Here is a 24,349-nt window from a genome sequence, read left to right on the forward strand (position 1 = left end):
GGAAGATAGAGGTTTTATTTATGTTTGTCTTGGGTTAAAAAGGTGACTGAAGAATTCTTTGATGATGTAGGCATTCTGTTTTTGGTGAACCAATACTCTAAATGGATGTTGTATGTTGCACATTGTCACTTGGGTAGTCTTTGGGTGCCATGACATGATTATGAGGTCATCTGCATATTAACGATTTTTCACACAGTGGTCAGTGATGGGTGGTGGGAGGTCAAGTAGGAAGAGACTGGGGAGCGTTGCAGAGAGAACTACTCCTCGGGGAACTCCATTGTGGAGCTTTAGGATTTTAGATGAGAAACTTTTTTGAGTAACTGTAGAAGGAGGTGAAGGTAGGCGGTGTGGAGGGTTTTAGGATTGGTATGATATTGGCAGATTTCTGGATGTTAGTGATGTTTTTGTTGAAGGTATCTATAAGTGCTTTGGGTGCATATGGGCCAAAAGTATTATATGTGACTTTGATATGTTTTCAGATTCAGGTCTGTTGCAGAAGAGTTCTTTAAGGTTTTAGTTGCTTTGCTTGTATCATTAGGAATGAAGGGTCGGTAGGCAGGTGTTTCTGGATGAATTTTTTGTAGGTTTTTCATGACTTTCCTGTTTAGACGTGAAGTTGGTTCATTCTGATTTTCAGTAGTGTTTCATGAGTGTTTTTGTGTTCTTTGGGAGAAGCGATGTCATTGGAATGGGTCAGGAGTGCTTCATGAGTAGGGGCTGGATTGGTGTGGTATGTGTGAGTGTTCTTTAACTTGTACCATAGTTGGTTGCTGTGGGTCTTGTGGTTCACTATACTGAGGAAGGAGTGCCGGTTTGCTTTATTTTCTAGCAAGTTAGTGCTCAGAACAGACAGAAAATGTGGGGCCTGGATGCGGATAGGGAGGTGTGCCAAGAAACAGATGTACTGTCAATGGACTGAACCTGGGTATGTGAAGCATCCACGGTAAACCATGGAAAGGTTTGTGGGGCCTGGTTGTGGATGAGGAGCTACGGTTTCAGTGCATTACACATGGCATTTAGAGAATGGATATAATTGGATGTGGCATTTCTTTGTTTCCATGTCAATGGACTGAACTAGGGCATGCGAAGCGTCTGGGGTAAACCACGGAAAGTTTTGTGAGGCCTGGATGGATGTGGAAAGGGAGCTTGGGTTTCAGTGCATTGCTCGACAGCTAGAAACTAAGTGTGAATAAATGTAACCTTTGTTATCTTTTCCTATCGCTACCATGTGCGGGGGGAGGGGGGGTGCTATTTCATGTGTGGCGGGGGGCGACGGGAATGGATGAAGTCAGCAAGAATGAATATGTACATGTGTATATATATGTATATGTATGTATGCGTTGAAATGTATAGGTATGTATATGTGCGTGTGTAGGCGTTTATGTATATACATGTGTATGTAGATGGGTTGGGTGATCCTTTTGTCTCTTTCCTTGCACTACCTCTAACGCAGGAGACAGTGACTAAGTATAATGAATATAAATATGAATATATGTATCTATTAATAGATAATTATATGCATTACACATGACAGCTAGAGACTGAGTGTGAATGAATGTGGCCTTTGTTGTGTTTTCCTAGCGCTACCTCGTGCGTGCGCAGGGCAAGGGGGGGGATGCCACTTCATGTGTGGCAAGGTAGCGATGGGGATGGATGAAGGCAGCAAGTATGAATATGTACATGTGTATATATGTATATGTCTGTCTCTGTATATGTATGTATACGTTGAAATGTATATATTTATACCGGGGTCGACATGCTGTCAGTGGATTGAACCAGGTCATGTGAAGCGTCTGGGGTAAACCATGGAAAGTTTTGTGGGGCCTGGATTTGGAAAAGGTGCTGTGGTTTCGGTGCATTATATATGACAGCTAGAGACTGAGTGTGAATGAATGTGGCCTGTGTTGTCTTTTCCTAGTGCTACCTCATGCACATACTGGGAAGGGGTTGTCATTTCATGTGTGGTGGGGTGGCGATGGGAATGAATAAGGGCAGACAGTATGAATTATGTACATGTGTATATATGTGTATGTCTGTGTGTGTACATATATGTATACATTGAGATGTATAGGTATGTATATGTGTGTGTGTGGACGTGCATGTATATGCATGTGTATGTGGGTGGGTTGGACCATTCTTTCGTCTGTTTCCTTGCGCTACCTTGCATGTGTGGATCAGATGTTTGCTTTGAAGAATGTATGTGAGAAATACTTAGAAAAGCAAATGGATTTGTATGTAGCATTTATGGATCTGGAGAATGCATATGATAGAGATGCTCTGTGGAAGGTATTAAGAATATATGGTGTGGGAGGCAAGTTGTTAGAAGCAGTGAAAAGTTTTTATCGAGGATGTAAGGCATGTGTACGTGTAGGAAGAGAGGAAAGTGATTGGTTCTCAGTGAATGTAGGTTTGCGGCAGGGGTGTGTGATGTCTACATGGTTGTTTAATTTGTTTATGGATGGGGTTGTTAGGGAGGTGAATGCAAGAGTTTTGGAAAGAGGGGCAAGTATGAAGTCTGTTGGGGATGAGTGAGCTTGGGAAGTGAGTCAGTTGTTGTTCGCTGATGATACAGCACTGGTGGCTGATTCATGTGAGAAACTGCAGAAGCTGGTGACTGATTTTGGTAAAGTGTGTGAAAGAAGAAAGTTAAGAGTAAATGTGAATAAGAGCAAGGTTATTAGGTACAGTAGGGTTGAGGGTCAAGTCAATTGAGAGGTAAGTTTGAATGGAGAAAAACTGGAGTAAGTAAAGTGTTTTAGATATCTGGGAGTGGATCTGGCAGCGGATGGAACCATGGAAGCGGAAGTGGATCATAGGGTGGGGGAGGGGGCGAAAATTCTGGGAGCTGTGAAGAATGTGTGGAAGTCAAGAACATTATCTCGGAAGCAAAAATGGGTATGTTTGAAGGAATAGTGGTTCCAACAATGTTGTATGGTTGCGAGGCATGTGCTATGGATAGAGTTGTGCGCAGGAGGATGGATGTTCTGGAAATGAGATGTTTGAGGACAATGTGTGGTGTGAGGTGGTTTGATCGAGTAAGTAATCTAAGGGTAAGAGAGATGTGTGGAAATAAAAAGAGCGTGGTTGAGAGAGCAGAAGAGGGTGTTTTGAAATGGTTTGGGCACATATGGAGAATGAGTGAGGAAAGATTGACCAAGAGGATATATGTGTCGGAGGTGGAGGGAACGAGGAGAAGAGGGAGACCAAATTGGAGGTGGAAAGATGGAGTGAAAAGGATTTTGTGTGATCGGGGCCTGAACATGCAGGAGGGTGAAAGGAGGGCAAGGAATAGAGTGAATTGGAGCGATGTGGTATACAGGGTTGACGTGCTGTCAGTGGATTGAATCAGGGCATGTGAAGCGTCTGGGGTAAACCATGGAAAGCTGTGTAGGTATGTATATTTGCGTGTGTGGACGTGTGTATGTACATGTGTATGGGGGGGGTTGGGCCATTTCTTTCGTCTGTTTCCTTGCGCTACCTCGCAAACGCGGGAGACAGCGACAAAGTATAAAAAAAAAAAAAATATATATATATATATATATATATATATATATATATATATATATATATATATATATAATAATAATAATAATATATTATAATAATAATAATATAATAATAATAATATATATATATATATATATATATATTTATTATACTTTGTCGCTGTCTCCCGCGTTTGCGAGGTAGCGCAAGGAAACAGACGAAAGAAATGGCCCAACCCCCCCCCATACACATGTATATACATACGTCCACACACGCAAATATACATACCTACACAGCTTTCCATGGTTTACCCCAGACGCTTCACATGCCCTGATTCAATCCACTGACAGCTCGTCAACCCCGGTATACCACATCGATCCAATTCACTCTATTCCTTGCCCTCCTTTCACCCTCCATCATGTTCAGGCCCCGATCACACAAAATCTTTTTTACTCCATTTTTCCACCTCCAATTTGGTCTCCCACTTCTCCTCGTTCCCTCTGCCTCCGACACATATATCCTCTTGGTCAGTCTTTCCTCACTCATTCTCTCCATGTGTCCAAACCATTTCAAAACACCCTCTTCTGCTCTCTCAACCACGCTCTTTTTATTTCCACACATCTCTCTTACCCTTACGTTACTTACTCGATCAAACCACCTCACACCACACATTGTCCTCAAAAATCTCATTTCCAGCACATCCATCCTCCTGCGCACAACTCTATCCATAGCCCATGCCTCGCAACCATATAACATTGTTGGAACCACTATTCCTTCAAACATAGCCATTTTTGCTTTCTGAGATAATGTTCTTGACTTCCACACATTCTTCAAGGCTCCCAGGATTTTCGCCCCCTCCCCCACCCTATGATCCACTTCCGCTTCCATGGTTCCATCTGCTGCCAGATCCACTCCCAGATATCTAAAACACTTTACTTCCTCCAGTTTTTCTCCATTCAAACTCACCTCCCAATTGACTTGACCCTCAACCCTACTGTACCTAATAACCTTGCTCTTATTCACATTCACTCTTAACTTTCTTCTTTCACACACTTTACCAAACTCAGTCACCAGCTTCTGCAGTTTCTCACATGAATCAGCCACCAGCGCTGTATCATCAGCGAACAACAACTGACTCACTTTCCAAGCTCTCTCATCCCTAACAGACTTCATACTTGCCCCTCTTTCCAAAACTCTTGCATTTACCTCCCTAACAACCCCATCCATAAACAAATTAAACAACCATGGAGACATCACACACCCCTGCCGCAAACCTACATTCACTGAGAACCAATCACTTTCCTCTCTTCCTACACGTACACATGCCTTACATCCTCGATAAAAACTTTTCACTGCTTCTAACAACTTGCCTCCCACACCTTATATTCTTAATACCTTCCACAGAGCATCTCTATCAACTCTATCATATGCCTTCTCCAGATCCATAAATGCTACATACAAATCCATTTGCTTTTCTAAGTATTTCTCACATACATTCTTCAAAGCAAACATCTGATCCACACATCCTCTACCACTTCTGAAACCACACTGCTCTTCCCCAATCTGATGCTCTGTACATGCCTTCACCTTCTCAATCAATACCCTCCCATATAATTTACCAGGAATACTCAACAAACTTATACCTCTGTAATTTGAGCACTCACTCTTATCCCCTTTGCCTTTGTACAATGGCACTATGCACGCATTCCGCCAATCCTCAGGCACCTCACCATGAGTCATACATACATTAAATAACCTTACCAACCAGTCAATAATACAGTCACCCCCTTTCTTAATAAATTCCACTGCAATACCATCCAAACCTGCTGCCTTGCCGGCTTTCATCTTCCGCAAATCTTTTACTACCTCTTCTTTGTTTACCAAATCATTTTCCCTATCCCTCTCACTTTGCACACCACCTCGACCAAAACACCCTATATCTGCCACTCTATCATCAAACACATTCAACAAACCTTCAAAATACTCACTCCATCTCCTTCTCACATCACCACTACTTGTTATCACCTCCCCATTTGCGCCCCTCACTGAAGTTCCCATTTGCTCCCTATATATATATATATATATATATATATATATATATATATATATATATATATATATTTTTTTTTCTTTGCTTTGTCGCTGTCTCCCGCGTTTGCGAGGTAGCGCAAGGAAACAGACGAAAGAAATGGCCCAACCCACCCCCATACACATGTATATACATACGTCCACACACGCAAATATACATACCTACACAGCTTTCCATGGTTTACCCCAGATGCTTCACATGCCCCGATTCAATCCACTGACAGCACGTCAACCCCGGTATACCACATCGATCCAATTCACTCTATTCCTTGCCCTCCTTTCACCCTCCATCATGTTCAGGCCCCGATCACACAAAATCTTTTTTACTCCATCTTTCCACCTCCAATTTGGTCTCCCACTTCTCCTCGTTCCCTCCACCTCCGACACATATATCCTCTTGGTCAGTCTTTCCTCACTCATTCTCTCCATGTGTCCAAACCATTTCAAAACACCCTCTTCTGCTCTCTCAACCACGCTCTTTTTATTTCCACACATCTCTCTTACGCTTACGTTACTTACTCGATCAAACCACCTCACACCACACATTGTCTGGGGTAAATCATGGAAAGTTGTGTGGGGCCTGGATGTGGAAAGGGAGCTGTGGTTTCGGTGCATTATTACATGACAGTTAGAGACTGAGTGTGAACGAATGGGGCCTTTGGTGTCTTTTCCTAGTGCTACCTTGCACACATGAGGGGGGAGGGAGATGTTATTCCATGTGTGGCGAGGTGGCGATGGGAACAAATAAAGGCAGACAGTATGAATTATGTACATGTGTATATATGTATATGTCTGTGTGTGTATATATATGTGTACATTGAGATGTATAGGTATGTATATTTGCATGTATGGACGTTTGTGTATATACATGTGTCTGTGGGCGGGTTGGGCCATTCTTTTGTCTGTTTCCTTGCGCTATCTCGCTAACGCGGGAGACAGCGACAAAGCAAAATAATAAAAATGAATAATATATATATATATATATTATCCCTGGGGATAGGGGAGAAAGAATACTTCCCACGCATTCCTTGCGTGTCGTAGAAAGCGACTAGAGGGGACGTGAGCGGGGGGCCAGAAATCCTCCCCTCCTTGTATTTTTTTTAACTTTCTAAAATGGGAAACAGAAGAAGGAGTCACGCGGGGAGTGCTCATCCTCCTCGAAGGTTCAGATTGGGGTGCCTAAATGTGTGTGGATGTAACCAAGATGTGAAAAAAGGAGAGATAGGTAGTATGTTTGAGGAAAGGAACCTGGATGTTTTGGCTCTGAGTGAAACGAAGCTCAAGGGTAAAGGGGAAGAGTGGTTTGGGAATGTCTTGGGAGTAAAGTCAGGGGTTAGTGAGAAGACAAGAGCAAGGGAAGGAGTAGCAATACTCTTGAAACAGGAGTTGTGGGAGTATGTGATAGAATGTAAGAAAGTAAATTCTCGATTAATATGGGTAAAACTGAAAGTTGATGGAGAGAGATGGGTGATTATTGGTGCATATGCACCTGGGCATGAGAAGAAAGATCATGAGAGGCAAGTGTTTTGGGAGCAGCTGAATGAGTGTGTTAGTGGTTTTGATGCACGAGACCGGGTTATAGTGATGGGTGATTTGAATGCAAAGGTGAGTAATGTGGCAGTTGAGGGAATAATTGGTATACATGGGGTGTTCAGTGTTGTAAATGGAAATGGTGAAGAGCTTGTAGATTTATGTGCTGAAAAAGGACTGATGATTGGGAATACCTGGTTTAAAAAGCGAGATATCCATAAGTATACTTATGTAAGTAGGAGAGATGGCCAGAGAGCGTTATTGGATTACGTGTTAATTGACAGGCGCGCGAAAGAGAGACTTTTGGATGTTAATGTGCTGAGAGGTGCAACTGGAGGGATATCTGATCATTATCTTGTGGAGGCTAAGGTGAAGATTTGTATGGGTTTTCAGAAAAGAAGAGTGAATGTTGGGGTGAAGAGGGTGGTGAGAGTAAGTGAGCTTGGGAAGGAGACTTGTGTGAGGAAGTACCAGGAGAGACTGAGTACAGAATGGAAAAAGGTGAGAACAATGGAAGTAAGGGGAGTGGGGGAGGAATGGGATGTATTTAGGGAATCAGTGATGGATTGCGCAAAAGATGCTTGTGGCATGAGAAGAGTGGGAGGTGGGTTGATTAGAAAGGGTAGTGAGTGGTGGGATGAAGAAGTAAGAGTATTAGTGAAAGAGAAGAGAGAGGCATTTGGACGATTTTTGCAGGGAAAAAATGAAATTGAGTGGGAGATGTATAAAAGAAAGAGACAGGAGGTCAAGAGAAAGGTGCAAGAGGTGAAAAAGAGGGCAAATGAGAGTTGGGGTGAGAGAGTATCATTAAATTTTAGGGAGAATAAAAAGATGTTCTGGAAGGAGGTAAATAAAGTGCATAAGACAAGGGAGCAAATGGGAACTTCAGTGAAGGGCGCAAATGGGGAGGTGATAACAAGTAGTGGTGATGTGAGAAGGAGATGGAGTGAGTATTTTGAAGGTTTGTTGAATGTGTTTGATGATAGAGTGGCAGATATAGGGTGTTTTGGTCGAGGTGGTGTGCAAAGTGAGAGGGTTAGGGAAAATGATTTGGTAAACAGAGAAGAGGTAGTAAAAGCTTTGCGGAAGATGAAAGCCGGCAAGGCAGCAGGTTTGGATGGTATTGCAGTGGAATTTATTAAAAAAGGGGGTGACTGTATTGTTGACTGGTTGGTAAGGTTATTTAATAATGTATGTATGACTCATGGTGAGGTGCCTGAGGATTGGCGGAATGCGTGCATAGTGCCATTGTACAAAGGCAAAAGGGATAAGAGTGAGTGCTCAAATTACAGAGGTATAAGTTTGTTGAGTTTGGTGGCTGATTCATGTGAGAAACTGCAGAAGCTGGTGACTGAGTTTGGTAAAGTGTGTGGAAGAAGAAAGTTAAGGGTAAATGTGAATAAGAGCAAGGTTATTAGGTACAGTAGGGTTGAGGGTCAAGTCAATTGGGAGGTGAGTTTGAATGGAGAAAAACTGGAGGAAGTGAAGTGTTTTAGATATCTGGGAGTGGATCTGGCAGCGGATGGAACCATGGAAGCGGAAGTGGATCATAGGGTGGGGGAAGGGGCGAAAATCCTGGGGGCCTTGAAGAATGTGTGGAAGTCGAGAACATTATCTCGGAAAGCAAAAATGGGTATGTTTGAAGGAATAGTGGTTCCAACAACGTTGTATGGTTGCGAGGCGTGGGCTATGGATAGAGTTGTGCGCAGGAGGATGGATGTGCTGGAAATGAGATGTTTGAGGACAATGTGTGGTGTGAGGTGGTTTGATCGAGTGAGTAACGTAAGGGTAAGAGAGATGTGTGGAAATAAAAAGAGCGTGGTTGAGAGAGCAGAAGAGGGTGTTTTGAAGTGGTTTGGGCACATGGAGAGGATGAGTGAGGAAAGATTGACCAAGAGGATATATGTGTCAGAGGTGGAGGGAACAAGGAGAAGAGGGAGACCAAATTGGAGGTGGAAAGATGGAGTGAAAAAGATTTTGTGTGATCGGGGCCTGAACATGCAGGAGGGTGAAAGGAGGGCAAGGAATAGAGTGAATTGGAGCGATGTGGTATACCGGGGTTGACGTGCTGTCAGTGGATTGAAGCAGGGCATGTGAAGCGTCTGAAGTAAACCATGGAAAGCTGTGTAGGTATGTATATTTGCGTGTGTGGACGTATGTATATACATCACACAAAATCCTTTTCACTCCATCTTTCCACCTCCAATTTGGTCTCCCTCTTCTCCTCGTTCCCTCCACCTCCGACACATATATCCTCTTGGTCAATCTTTCCTCACTCATTCTCTCCATGTGCCCAAACCATTTCAAAACACCCTCTTCTGCTCTCTCAACCACGCTCTTTTTATTTCCACACATCTCTCTTACCCTTACGTTACTTACTCGATCAAACCACCTCACACCACACATTGTCCTCAAACATCTCATTTCCAGCACATCCATCCTCCTGCGAACAACTCTATCCATAGCCCACGCCTCGCAACCATACAACATTGTTGGAACCACTATTCCTTCAAACATACCCATTTTTGCTTTCCGGGATAATGTTCTCGACTTCCAAACATTTTTCAAGGCTCCCAAAATTTTCGCCCCCTCCCCCACCCTATGATCCACTTCCACTTCCATGGTTCCATCCGCTGCCAGATCCACTCCCAGATATCTAAAACACTTCACTTCCTCCAGTTTTTCTCCATTCAAACTCACCTCCCAATTGACTTGACCCTCAACCCTACTGTACCTAATAACCTTACTCTTATTCACATTTACTCTTAACTTTCTTCTTCCACACACTTTACCAAACTCCGTCACCAGCTTCTGCAGTTTCTCACATGAATCCGCCACCAGCGCTGTATCATCAGCGAACAACAACTGACTCACTTCCCAAGCTCTCTCATCCCCAACAGACTTCATACTTGCCCCTCTTTCCAAGACTCTTGCATTTACCTCCCTAACAACCCCATCCATAAACAAATTAAACAACCATGGAGACATCACACACCCCTGCCGCAAACCTACATTCACTGTTCTGGAAGGAGGTAAATAGGGTGCGTAAGACAAGGGAGCAAATGGGAACTTCAGTGAAGGGCGTAAATGGGGAGGTGATAACAAGTAGTGGTGATGTGAGAAGGAGATGGAATGAGTATTTTGAAGGTTTGTTGAATGTGTCTGATGACAGAGTGGCAGATATAGGGTGTTTGGGTCGAGGTGGTGTGCAAAGTGAGAGGGTTAGGGAAAATGATTTGGTAAACAGAGAAGAGGTAGTAAAAGCTTTGCGGAAAATGAAAGCCGGCAAGGCAGCAGGTTTGGATGGTATTGCAGTGGAATTTATTAAAAAAGGGGGTGACTGTATTGTTGACTGGTTGGTAAGGTTATTTAATAATGTATGTATGACTCATGGTGAGGTGCCTGAGGATTGGCGGAATGCGTGCATAGTGCCATTGTACAAAGGCAAAAGGGATAAGAGTGAGTGCTCAAATTACAGAGGTATAAGTTTGTTGAGTATTCCTGGTAAATTATATGGGAGGGTATTGATTGAGAGGGTGAAGGCATGTACAGAGCATCAGATTGGGGAAGAGCAGTGTGGTTTCAGAAGTGGTAGAGGATGTGTGGATCAGGTGTTTGCTTTGAAGAATGTATGTGAGAAATACTTAGAAAAGCAAATGGATTTGTATGTAGCATTTATGGATCTGGAGAAGGCATATGATAGAGTTGATAGAGATGCTCTGTGGAAGGTATTAAGAATATATGGTGTGGGAGGAAAGTTGTTAGAAGCAGTGAAAAGTTTTTATCGAGGATGTAAGGCATGTGTACGTGTAGGAAGAGAGGAAAGTGGGGGGGGGGGGGGGGGGGGGGGGGGGGGGGGGGGGGGGGGGGGGGGGGGGGCATCCCCTCCCCCTCATGTGTGCGGGAGTTAGAGCTAGGAAAAGACAAAAAGATCTCATTTGTTCACACTCAGTCTCCCTTCATAGCGCTGAACAGCAAATAATGCCCAACCCACAGCTACACTTTCTCACACTCCCAGGCTTCACCCACACAGCTTTCCATGGTTTACCCCAGACGCTTCACATGCCCTGATTCAATCCACTGACAGCACGTCAACCCCGTATACCACATCATCCAATTCACTCTATTCCTTGCCCTCCTTTCACCCTCCTGCATGTTCAGGCCCCGATCACACAAAATCTTTTTCACTCCATCTTTCCACCTCCAATTTAGGTCTCTCTTCTCCTCGTTCCCTCCACCTCCGACACATATATCCTCTTGGTCAATCTTTCCTCACTCATTCTCTCCATGTGCCCAAACCATTTCAAAACACCCTCTTCTGCTCTCTCAACCACGCTCTTTTTATTTCCACACATCTCTCTTACCCTTACGTTACTTACTCGATCAAACCACCTCACACCACACATTGTCCTCAAAAATCTCATTTCCAGCACATCCATCCTCCTGCGCACAACTCTATCCATAGCCCATGCCTCGCAACCATATAACATTGTTGGAACCACTATTCCTTCAAACATAGCCATTTTTGCTTTCTGAGATAATGTTCTTGACTTCCACACATTCTTCAAGGCTCCCAGGATTTTCGCCCCCTCCCCCACCCTATGATCCACTTCCGCTTCCATGGTTCCATCTGCTGCCAGATCCACTCCCAGATATCTAAAACACTTTACTTCCTCCAGTTTTTCTCCATTCAAACTCACCTCCCAATTGACTTGACCCTCAACCCTACTGTACCTAATAACCTTGCTCTTATTCACATTCACTCTTAACTTTCTTCTTTCACACACTTTACCAAACTCAGTCACCAGCTTCTGCAGTTTCTCACATGAATCAGCCACCAGCGCTGTATCATCAGCGAACAACAACTGACTCACTTTCCAAGCTCTCTCATCCCTAACAGACTTCATACTTGCCCCTCTATCCAAAACTCTTGCATTTACCTCCCTAACAACCCCATCCATAAACAAATTAAACAACCATGGAGACATCACACACCCCTGCCGCAAACCTACATTCACTGAGAACCAATCACTTTCCTCTCTTCCTACACGTACACATGCCTTACATCCTCGATAAAAACTTTTCACTGCTTCTAACAACTTGCCTCCCACACCTTATATTCTTAATACCTTCCACAGAGCATCTCTATCAACTCTATCATATGCCTTCTCCAGATCCATAAATGCTACATACAAATCCATTTGCTTTTCTAAGTATTTCTCACATACATTCTTCAAAGCAAACATCTGATCCACACATCCTCTACCACTTCTGAAACCACACTGCTCTTCCCCAATCTGATGCTCTGTACATGCCTTCACCCTCTCAATCAATACCCTCCCATATAATTTACCAGGAATACTCAACAAACTTATACCTCTGTAATTTGAGCACTCACTCTTATCCCCTTTGCCTTTGTACAATGGCACTATGCACGCATTCCGCCAATCCTCAGGCACCTCACCATGAGTCATACATACATTAAATAACCTTACCAACCAGTCAATAATACAGTCACCCCCTTTCTTAATAAATTCCACTGCAATACCATCCAAACCTGCTGCCTTGCCGGCTTTCATCTTCCGCAAATCTTTTACTACCTCTTCTTTGTTTACCAAATCATTTTCCCTATCCCTCTCACTTTGCACACCACCTCGACCAAAACACCCTATATCTGCCACTCTATCATCAAACACATTCAACAAACCTTCAAAATACTCACTCCATCTCCTTCTCACATCACCACTACTTGTTATCACCTCCCCATTTGCGCCCTTCACTGAAGTTCCCATTTGCTCCCTATATATATATATATATATATATATATATATATATATATATATATATATATATATATTTTTCTTTGCTTTGTCGCTGTCTCCCGCGTTTGCGAGGTAGCGCAAGGAAACATACGAAAGAAATGGCCCAACCCACCCCCATACACATGTATATACATACGTCCACACACGCAAATATACATACCTACACAGCTTTCCATGGTTTACCCCAGATGCTTCACATGCCCCGATTCAATCCACTGACAGCACGTCAACCCCGGTATACCACATCGATCCAATTCACTCTATTCCATGCCCTCCTTTCACCCTCCATCATGTTCAGGCCCCGATCACACAAAATCTTTTTTACTCCATCTTTCCACCTCCAATTTGGTCTCCCACTTCTCCTCGTTCCCTCCACCTCCGACACATATATCCTCTTGGTCAGTCTTTCCTCACTCATTCTCTCCATGTGTCCAAACCATTTCAAAACACCCTCTTCTGCTCTCTCAACCACGCTCTTTTTATTTCCACACATCTCTCTTACGCTTACGTTACTTACTCGATCAAACCACCTCACACCACACATTGTCTGGGGTAAATCATGGAAAGTTGTGTGGGGCCTGGATGTGGAAAGGGAGCTGTGGTTTCGGTGCATTATTACATGACAGTTAGAGACTGAGTGTGAACGAATGGGGCCTTTGGTGTCTTTTCCTAGTGCTACCTTGCACACATGAGGGGGGAGGGGGATGTTATTCCATGTGTGGCGAGGTGGCGATGGGAACAAATAAAGGCAGACAGTATGAATTATGTACATGTGTATATATGTATATGTCTGTCTGTGTATATATATGTGTACATTGAGATGTATAGGTATGTATATTTGCATGTATGGACGTTTGTGTATATACATGTGTCTGTGGGCGGGTTGGGCCATTCTTTTGTCTGTTTCCTTGCGCTACCTCGCTAACGCGGGAGACAGCGACAAAGCAAAATAATAAAAATGAATAATATATATATATATATTATCCCTGGGGATAGGGGAGAAAGAATACTTCCCACGCATTCCTCGCGTGTCGTAGAAAGCGACTAGAGGGGACATGAGCGGGGGGCCAGAAATCCTCCCCTCCTTGTATTTTTTTTAACTTTCTAAAATGGGAAACAGAAGAAGGAGTCTCGCGGGGAGTGCTCATCCTCCTCGAAGGTTCAGATTGGGGTGCCTAAATGTGTGTGGATGTAACCAAGATGTGAAAAAAGGAGAGATAGGTAGTATGTTTGAGGAAATGAACCTGGATGTTTTGGCTCTGAGTGAAACGAAGCTCAAGGGTAAAGGGGAAGAGTGGTTTGGGAATGTCTTGGGAGTAAAGTCAGGGGTTAGTGAGAAGACAAGAGCAAGGGAAGGAGTAGCAATACTCTTGAAACAGGAGTTGTGGGAGTATGTGATAGAATGTAAGAAAGTAAATTCTCGATTAATATGGGTAAAACTGAAAGTTGATGGAGAGAGATGGGTGATTATTGGTGCATATGCACCTGGGCATGAGAAGAAAGATCATGAGAGGCAAGTGTTTTGGGAGCAGCTGAATGAGTGTGTTAGTGGTTTTGATGCACGAGACCGGGTTATAGTGATGGGTGATTTGAATGCAAAGGTGAGTAATGTGGCAGTTGAGGGAATAATTGGTATACATGGGGTGTTCAGTGTTGTAAATGGAAATGGTGAAGAGCTTGTAGATTTATGTGCTGAAAAAGGACTGATGATTGGGAATACCTGGTTTAAAAAGCGAGATATCCATAAGTATACTTATGTAAGTAGGAGAGATGGCCAGAGAGCGTTATTGGATTACGTGTTAATTGACAGGTGCGCGAAAGAGAGACTTTTGGATGTTAATGTGCTGAGAGGTGCAACTGGAGGGATATCTGATCATTATCTTGTGGAGGCTAAGGTGAAGATTTGTATGGGTTTTCAGAAAAGAAGAGTGAATGTTGGGGTGAAGAGGGTGGTGAGAGTAAGTGAGCTTGGGAAGGAGACTTGTGTGAGGAAGTACCAGGAGAGACTGAGTACAGAATGGAAAAAGGTGAGAACAATGGAAGTAAGGGGAGTGGGGGAGGAATGGGATGTATTTAGGGAATCAGTGATGGATTGCGCAAAAGATGCTTGTGGCATGAGAAGAGTGGGAGGTGGGTTGATTAGAAAGGGTAGTGAGTGGTGGGATGAAGAAGTAAGAGTAATAGTGAAAGAGAAGAGAGAGGCATTTGGACGATTTTTGCAGGGAAAAAATGAAATTGAGTGGGAGATGTATAAAAGAAAGAGACAGGAGGTCAAGAGAAAGGTGCAAGAGGTGAAAAAGAGGGCAAATGAGAGTTGGGGTGAGAGAGTATCATTAAATTTTAGGGAGAATAAAAAGATGTTCTGGAAGGAGGTAAATAAAGTGCATAAGACAAGGGAGCAAATGGGAACTTCAGTGAAGGGCGCAAATGGGGAGGTGATAACAAGTAGTGGTGATGTGAGAAGGAGATGGAGTGAGTATTTTGAAGGTTTGTTGAATGTGTTTGATGATAGAGTGGCAGATATAGGGTGTTTTGGTCGAGGTGGTGTGCAAAGTGAGAGGGTTAGGGAAAATGATTTGGTAAACAGAGAAGAGGTAGTAAAAGCTTTGCGGAAGATGAAAGCCGGCAAGGCAGCAGGTTTGGATGGTATTGCAGTGGAATTTATTAAAAAAGGGGGTGACTGTATTGTTGACTGGTTGGTAAGGTTATTTAATAATGTATGTATGACTCATGGTGAGGTGCCTGAGGATTGGCGGAATGCGTGCATAGTGCCATTGTACAAAGGCAAAAGGGATAAGAGTGAGTGCTCAAATTACAGAGGTATAAGTTTGTTGAGTTTGGTGGCTGATTCATGTGAGAAACTGCAGAAGCTGGTGACTGAGTTTGGTAAAGTGTGTGGAAGAAGAAAGTTAAGGGTAAATGTGAATAAGAGCAAGGTTATTAGGTACAGTAGGGTTGAGGGTCAAGTCAATTGGGAGGTGAGTTTGAATGGAGAAAAACTGGAGGAAGTGAAGTGTTTTAGATATCTGGGAGTGGATCTGGCAGCGGATGGAACCATGGAAGCGGAAGTGGATCATAGGGTGGGGGAAGGGGCGAAAATCCTGGGGGCCTTGAAGAATGTGTGGAAGTCGAGAACATTATCTCGGAAAGCAAAAATGGGTATGTTTGAAGGAATAGTGGTTCCAACAACGTTGTATGGTTGCGAGGTGTGGGCTATGGATAGAGTTGTGCGCAGGAGGATGGATGTGCTGGAAATGAGATGTTTGAGGACAATGTGTGGTGTGAGGTGGTTTGATCGAGTGAGTAACGTAAGGGTAAGAGAGATGTGTGGAAATAAAAAGAGCGTGGTTGAGAGAGCAGAAGAGGGTGTTTTGAAGTGGTTTGGGCACATGGAGAGGATGAGTGAGGAAAGATTGACCAAGAGGATATATGTGTCAGAGGTGGAGGGAACAAGGAGAAGAGGGAGACCAAATTGGAGGTGGAAAGATGGAGTGAAAAAGATTTTGTGTGATCGGGGCCTGAACATGCAGGAGGGTGAAAGGAGGGCAAGGAATAGAGTGAATTGGAGCGATGTGGTATACCGGGGTTGACGTGCTGTCAGTGGATTGAAGCAGGGCATGTGAAGCGTCTGAAGTAAACCATGGAAAGCTGTGTAGGTATGTATATTTGCGTGTGTGGACGTATGTATATACATCACACAAAATCCTTTTCACTCCATCTTTCCACCTCCAATTTGGTCTCCCTCTTCTCCTCGTTCCCTCCACCTCCGACACATATATCCTCTTGGTCAATCTTTCCTCACTCATTCTCTCCATGTGCCCAAACCATTTCAAAACACCCTCTTCTGCTCTCTCAACCACGCTCTTTTTATTTCCACACATCTCTCTTACCCTTACGTTACTTACTCGATCAAACCACCTCACACCACACATTGTCCTCAAACATCTCATTTCCAGCACATCCATCCTCCTGCGAACAACTCTATCCATAGCCCACGCCTCGCAACCATACAACATTGTTGGAACCACTATTCCTTCAAACATACCCATTTTTGCTTTCCGGGATAATGTTCTCGACTTCCAAACATTTTTCAAGGCTCCCAAAATTTTCGCCCCCTCCCCCACCCTATGATCCACTTCCGCTTCCATGGTTCCATCCGCTGCCAGATCCACTCCCAGATATCTAAAACACTTCACTTCCTCCAGTTTTTCTCCATTCAAACTCACCTCCCAATTGACTTGACCCTCAACCCTACTGTACCTAATAACCTTACTCTTATTCACATTTACTCTTAACTTTCTTCTTCCACACACTTTACCAAACTCCGTCACCAGCTTCTGCAGTTTCTCACATGAATCCGCCACCAGCGCTGTATCATCAGCGAACAACAACTGACTCACTTCCCAAGCTCTCTCATCCCCAACAGACTTCATACTTGCCCCTCTTTCCAAGACTCTTGCATTTACCTCCCTAACAACCCCATCCATAAACAAATTAAACAACCATGGAGACATCACACACCCCTGCCGCAAACCTACATTCACTGTTCTGGAAGGAGGTAAATAGGGTGCGTAAGACAAGGGAGCAAATGGGAACTTCAGTGAAGGGCGTAAATGGGGAGGTGATAACAAGTAGTGGTGATGTGAGAAGGAGATGGAATGAGTATTTTGAAGGTTTGTTGAATGTGTCTGATGACAGAGTGGCAGATATAGGGTGTTTGGGTCGAGGTGGTGTGCAAAGTGAGAGGGTTAGGGAAAATGATTTGGTAAACAGAGAAGAGGTAGTAAAAGCTTTGCGGAAAATGAAAGCCGGCAAGGCAGCAGGTTTGGATGGTATTGCAGTGGAATTTATTAAAAAAGGGGGTGACTGTATTGTTGACTGGTTGGTAAGGTTATTTAATGTATGTATGACTCATGGTGAGGTGCCTGAGGATTGGCGGAATGCGTGCATAGTGCCATTGTACAAAGGAAAAGGGGATAAGAGTGAGTGCTCAAATTACAGAGGTATAAGTTTGTTGAGTATTCCTGGTAAATTATATGGGAGGGTATTGATTGAGAGGGTGAAGGCATGTACAGAGCATCAGATTGGGGAAGAGCAGTGTGGTTTCAGAAGTGGTAGAGGATGTGTGGATCAGGTGTTTGCTTTGAAGAATGTATGTGATAAATACTTAGAAAAGCAAATGGATTTGTATGTAGCATTTATGGATCTGGAGAAGGCATATGATAGAGTTGATAGAGATGCTCTGTGGAAGGTATTAAGAATATATGGTGTGGGAGGAAAGTTGTTAGAAGCAGTGAAAAGTTTTTATCGAGGATGTAAGGCATGTGTACGTGTAGGAAGAGAGGAAAGTGTGTGTATATATATATATATATATATATATATATATATATATATATATATATATATATATATATATATCTTTCTTTTCTTTCATACTATTCGCCATTTCCCGCGATAGCGAGGTAGCGTTAAGAACAGAGGACTGGGCCTTTGAGGGAATATCCTCACCTGGCCCCCTTCTCTGTTCCTTCTTTTGGGAAAAAAAAAAAAATATATTTATTTATTTATTTATTTATTTATTTATTTTGCTTTGTCGCTGTCTCCCACGTTTGCGAGGTAGCGCAAGGAAGCAGACGAAAGAAATGGCCCAACCCACCCCCATACACATGTATATACACACACGTCCACACACGCAAATATACATACCTATACATCTCAATGTACACATGTATATACACACACAGACACATACATATATACCCATGCACACAGTTCACACTGTCCGCCTTTATTCATTCCCGTCTCCACCTCGCCACATATGGAATACCATCCCCCTCCCCCCTCATGTGTGCGGGGTAGCGCTAGGAAAAGACAACAAAGGCCTCATTTGTTCACACTCAGTCTCTAGCTGTCATGCAATAATGCCCAAAACCACAGCTCCCTTTCCACATCCAGGCTCCACACACTTTCCATGGTTTACCCAAGATGCTTCACATGCCCTGATTCAATCCACTGACAGCACGTCAACCCCGGTATACCACATCAATCCAATTCACTCTATTCCTTGCCCGCCTTTCACCCTCCTGCATGTTCAAGCCCCGATCACTCAGAATCTTTTTCACTCCATCTTTCCACCTCCAATTAGGTCTCTCACTTCTCCTCGTTCCCTCCACCTCCGACACATATATCCTCTTGGTCAATCTTTCCTCACTCATTCTCTCCATGTGCCCAAACCATTTCAAAACACCCTCTTCTGCTCTCTCAACCACGCTCTTTTTATTTCCACACATCTCTCACCCTCACATTACTTACTCGATCAAACCACCTCACACCACACATTGTCCTCAAACATCTCATTTCCAGCACATCCACCCTCCTGCGCACAACTCTATCCATAGCCCACGCCTCGCAACCATACAACATTGTTGGAACCACTATTCCTTCAAACATACCCATTTTTGCTTTCCGAGATAATGTTCTCGACTTCCACACATTCTTCAAGGCTCCCAGGATTTTTGCCCCCTCCCCCACCCTATGATTCACTTCCGCTTCCATGGTTCCATCCGCTGCCAGATCCACTCCCAGATATCTAAAACACTTTACTTCCTCCAGTTTTTCTCCATTCAAACTTACCTCCCAATTGACTTGACCCTCAACCCTACTGTACCTAATAACCTTGCTCTTATTCACATTTACTCAACTTTCTTCTTTCACACACTTTACCAAACTCAGTCACCAGCTTCTGCAGTTTCTCACATGAATCAGCCACCAGTGCTGTATCATCAGCGAACAACAACTGACTCACTTCCCAAGCTCTCTCATCCACAACAGACTTCATTTTTGCCCCTCTTTCCAAAACTCTTGCATTCACCTCCCTAACAACCCCATCCATAAACAAATTAAACAACCATGGAGACATCACACACCCCTGCCGCAAACCTACATTCACTGAGAACCAATCACTTTCCTCTCTTCCTACACGTACACATGCCTATATATATATATATATATATATATATATATATATATATATATATATATATATATATATATATATATATATATATATTTGCTTTGTCGCTGTCTCCCGCGTTTGCGAGGTAGCGCAAGGAAACAGTCGAAAGAAATGGCCCAACCCACCCCCATACACATGTATATACATACGTCCACACACGCAAATATACATACCTACACAGCTTTCCATGGTTTACCCCAGACGCTTCACATGCCCTGATTCAATCCACTGACAGCACGTCAACCCCGGTATACCACATCGATTATTGCATGACAGCTGGAGACTAAGTGTGAGCGAATAGGGCCTTTGTTGTCTTTTCCTGGCGCTGCCTCGCGCACATGAGGGGGAGGGGGATGTTATTCCGTGTGTGGCGGAGTGGCGATGGGGGTGAGTAGGGGCAGACAGTGTGAATTGTGTGCATGTGTGTATGTCTGTGGGTGTATATATGTGTGTACGTTGGGATGTGTGGGTGTGGATGTGCATGTGTGTGGGGGTGGATTGGGCCATTTCTTTCATCTGTTTCCTTGCGCTACCTCCCAGGCGCAGGAGACAGCGACAAAGGAAAATAATAATATTAATAATATATATATATATATATATATATATATATATATATATATATATTTATATTTATTTATTGTGCTTTGTCGCTGTCTCCCGCGTTTGCGAGGTAGCGCAAGGAAACAGATGTAAGAAACCATTTTGATTCAGATGGATATTTTTTTCATGTTTGATAAGGGATGACTCAGTATTTCTATCCGTTACCTTTACATTGCTTCAATCACTTTGATGACCAAAAACCCAAAGGTTGGGCAAATATTACATTAGATTCTTGATCATGCCTAACACTATTTTTATGTTAGTTTGACCCTAACACTAAGAGCCTTACCACTTTGACCAATGTTAAACTGAAAATGCTGTATACAGGGGATATTGTACACACAACCCTTCTGAGCAGTTACATACTTTCTGATAAGACATTCCCTGACAGTATTATGGGATATATACTTATGGATATATGTATATACCTGTATTCACTCTTATTTTCCTTGTCCGTTGCAGGGTTAGGAACAGATGAAGAATAGCCTCATTTGCTCAGATCCACTCTTAAGCTATCATGCATAATCCCTTTATATTACAGCCCCCTATCCACATCTAAGCTCTATAGACTTTTCAATAGTTTCCCCTGATTATTTCATATTCTTTGGTTCAGCCTGTGCCAGATTGCCTCATACCCTCATGCATATTCAGACTTTGACTCTCAAAGCATCCTTTATTGGTTCCTTCCACCTCCTCCTTGGTATCCCCTTTCTTGTTTTTTCTGCTTCAGGCATTTATACCTTTTTAGTCTGCCTTTTGTCATTCATCATCCCTATATTTTCAAAGCATTTCAACACCATCAGGTCTCTCACACATACCCCTTTTATTACCACACCTCTCTCTTACCCTATCATTTCTTACTTTATCATCTAACCTCACACAATGTATTGTCCTCAAACATTTAATTTTCAAGACTTTTATTTTTTAAAAAAGGACCCATGCCTCACATTCATACATTGTTGGGACTTCTGCAACATCAAACATGTCCATCTTTACCCTTACAAGCAGTGACCTCACTTTCCACATACTTCTCTGTGCAACCAGTACCTTATCTTCCCATCCACTCTGTGGTTTACTTCTACTCCCATGGCTCCATCTGCTGCCATCTATCTATCTATATCTCTGATGCCCTAAGTACCACTTTCTCCAGGCTCTTTCCTTTCATACACTTCAACCAAGCTGTCTTTCTCCACTGCTAAGCTTCAAGAACTTTACTTTTGTTTATGTTAACTCTCAGCTTTCTCCTTTCACTCATTCTCCATGACTTTTCTTTCATGCTTGTTTGTTATTTCCTGCATTAACAAAGTAACATAAGAAACACCCAACTGGGCCTCAGAGGAAAATTTTCACTTGACTCTAGTCTCTGTTCCATCATATGCTACCTTTGTTTTTAATTGGATTGTACATTTACCTAAGGAGATTCATTTTAGTTCTCTTTACATATATAGATTTTCTTATGTTTACTGTATGTCTGTTGAAGTTTTGAGAGAAGTTTTCATATGAGGTAGTACCTAACTGCTGTTGTATGTATTATTGATAAATCGTATCATTAATCTACATTTCGAATACATTGCAACAGTTTTTATTTGTCACAAGATTCAATACTTACTAAGGTTGAATGCATACCTAACATTTAGTTGTCATAATGGCTGTGTTCATTAGATAGCTTACCATTCTTATTCTTTTCAGAATATTTTATTGAGGATGCTCCATCACAGCAGCAACATAAAGTGACAAAGAAGGCACATCAGTCTCGTGGAAGTTTGCTCCTGCTGGTGTCTTCCATCTGACTCCACTATGCCTCACCTGCTCCCACTGTTACCAGAATACAGGAGATATGGTCTGGTGTAGACTTCTGCTATTCTGGTCTTGTACCACTGGGTTTCAGATACAGGTTTTTAGTTCCACTCCTTTAGGGGTATAAGGAGCTAACTTGTATTTTCTGGGCTAGCTGATATTACATGGAATATTTCATACTTGAGGCAAGCTAAGCTCCTGAGTGAAAGCATACCTTGGTGAAAGGAGTGGCACTTGCCATAGTATTTTTTGGGTTACTAATCTTCTGAAACACAAACTAAAATGCCTACAGAGAGCCTTGGATTAGACTCTAGAATGGCAGCGATGGACATGGACCCTAAAGGCTTCAGTCCCATGTCAGGACCTGATGACAATATGAGCTCACCTCCAAGTGTATTAACAACAGCATCTGCAGGATCAACACCTTCTTCCATCCCATCTGCTGGGTCCACACCATCATCCATTCCATCAGCGGGATCAACTCCATACCAGTATAATACTCAAGAAGATGTTGGGATGAAGCCCATCACCCCCTCATCTGACCATCAGCCTGTTACTCCAATGACACCAGACCAGCCCATAACTCCTGATCAGCCAATCACCCCTGATCAGTCCGTTCCATCTGATCAGCCCATCACACCGGACCAACAACCCCCACGTAGTCCAGGGGTATATATGGATGGTATGAAAGATGGAATGTACATGGAGAAAATGGACATTAGTGTCAGTGCAACAAACAGGCACTCCCATCCTAGTGGGAGTGGAGAAAGTGAGCGTCGGGATGATTGTTCGTGCATCCTTTGTGAGGACCACAGAAGACATGCAAATGATCCACAACCAGAAAATGAAAGTGAATTTATGCTTGATGGAAATGTGAAGAATAGATACAGTGGTGAGATAAAAGTGAAGACAAAAAGAAGTAAGGACCCAAATGCCCAGCGCAAACCTCGTAAACGTAAACAGTCTGGGAAGATGCATTATCAGAGTGAAATATCTCAAGACTCAGAAGTGACTGGCATAAGGATGAAGATTAAAATGACCCTCCCTCCAGTGAAAGACAATACTTCACGTGCTGTTGCAGATGTCCCTATAGCTAACCGAACTCTTAATTGTAATTCTAGTCGAAGTGAAAAGAGGTCTGGGAAAAGAAAAAGTTATCAGGGCAGTGATAGTGATAATTTCAGACCTTCATCAGGGGAGGGAAGAAAGCGAAGAAAAGCAGCAGAATTTGTTGATTGGGGTCCAGTGTTAAGTGAAGTGCATGGTGAACCACAGTCACCATGGGGATGGAAACTGCCACCACATATTTTACTTCAGATTCTAGACTTGGCTACTAGTACTGTGGGAACAATTCCTCTTCTTCTGAGGTGAGTATGACATCATAATGATTATATTTTAGAATGATGTTGATTTTTTGATATTGTGCCTCATAAAACCGTCCCAGTGGCTCAGTCTTTTTACGAATATTAGGCATATTTTTTATTCCCTTATGTACCTTATTTCACTTAAACCTTTTGTTTTTCTTTATCCATCTTTTCATATGTATAACATTGCTCATTCTCTCTCTTGACTTTGTATTTACTTTGTGTTTAGATTGAAACTAAAGTTGAAGCAAATTATATGGAAAAATACCATACAGATGTGCAGTTGTTTCCAGTCAAGAGGAAGAAAGGGAAAAAGCTCATAGTGACAATGCTAATGAATTTATTTACAGTTCCCAAATTTAGTCCATTACACAGTTGACATGAAAGTAAATTAATCTCTTGTAAAGCTTTGTTGTTTTATAATAATAGTTCCAGAGTTTGAATACATTATTAAGTCCTGCTACTCCAAAATTGTTTGGAGATTATGTTATCACCTCGGCATAAGATTTTTGGGCACACATTTAAATAAATTTTCATACCATAATAGGGAAAACTGATCTTTTTGGAGTTAGTATTAACTCAGGTGTTGAATAATTGGAAAATCTGATAAAGACAAATGTGCAATACAAATTTTTTCAAATGATAAG

The 24,349-nt window shown here is 42.8% G+C and overlaps 1 protein-coding gene across 1 annotated transcript in view; it reads left to right on the forward strand.

Annotated features, from left to right (window-relative positions):
- The window catches only part of Fbl6 (F-box and leucine-rich repeat protein 6), a 110,654-nt gene that overhangs the window by 7,636 nt on the left and 78,669 nt on the right, over positions 1–24,349 (forward strand). Inside the window, exon 2 of the mRNA XM_071666840.1 lies at positions 22,231–23,705. Within this exon, the coding sequence (XP_071522941.1) occupies positions 22,621–23,705 (1,085 nt within the window). The 5' untranslated portion in view covers positions 22,231–22,620. The remainder of the gene's footprint in view (positions 1–22,230; positions 23,706–24,349) is intronic.

The sequence above is a fragment of the Panulirus ornatus genome, chromosome 11 (genome assembly GCF_036320965.1).
Source record: "Panulirus ornatus isolate Po-2019 chromosome 11, ASM3632096v1, whole genome shotgun sequence".
Classification (NCBI taxonomy): Eukaryota; Metazoa; Arthropoda; class Malacostraca; order Decapoda; family Palinuridae; genus Panulirus; species Panulirus ornatus.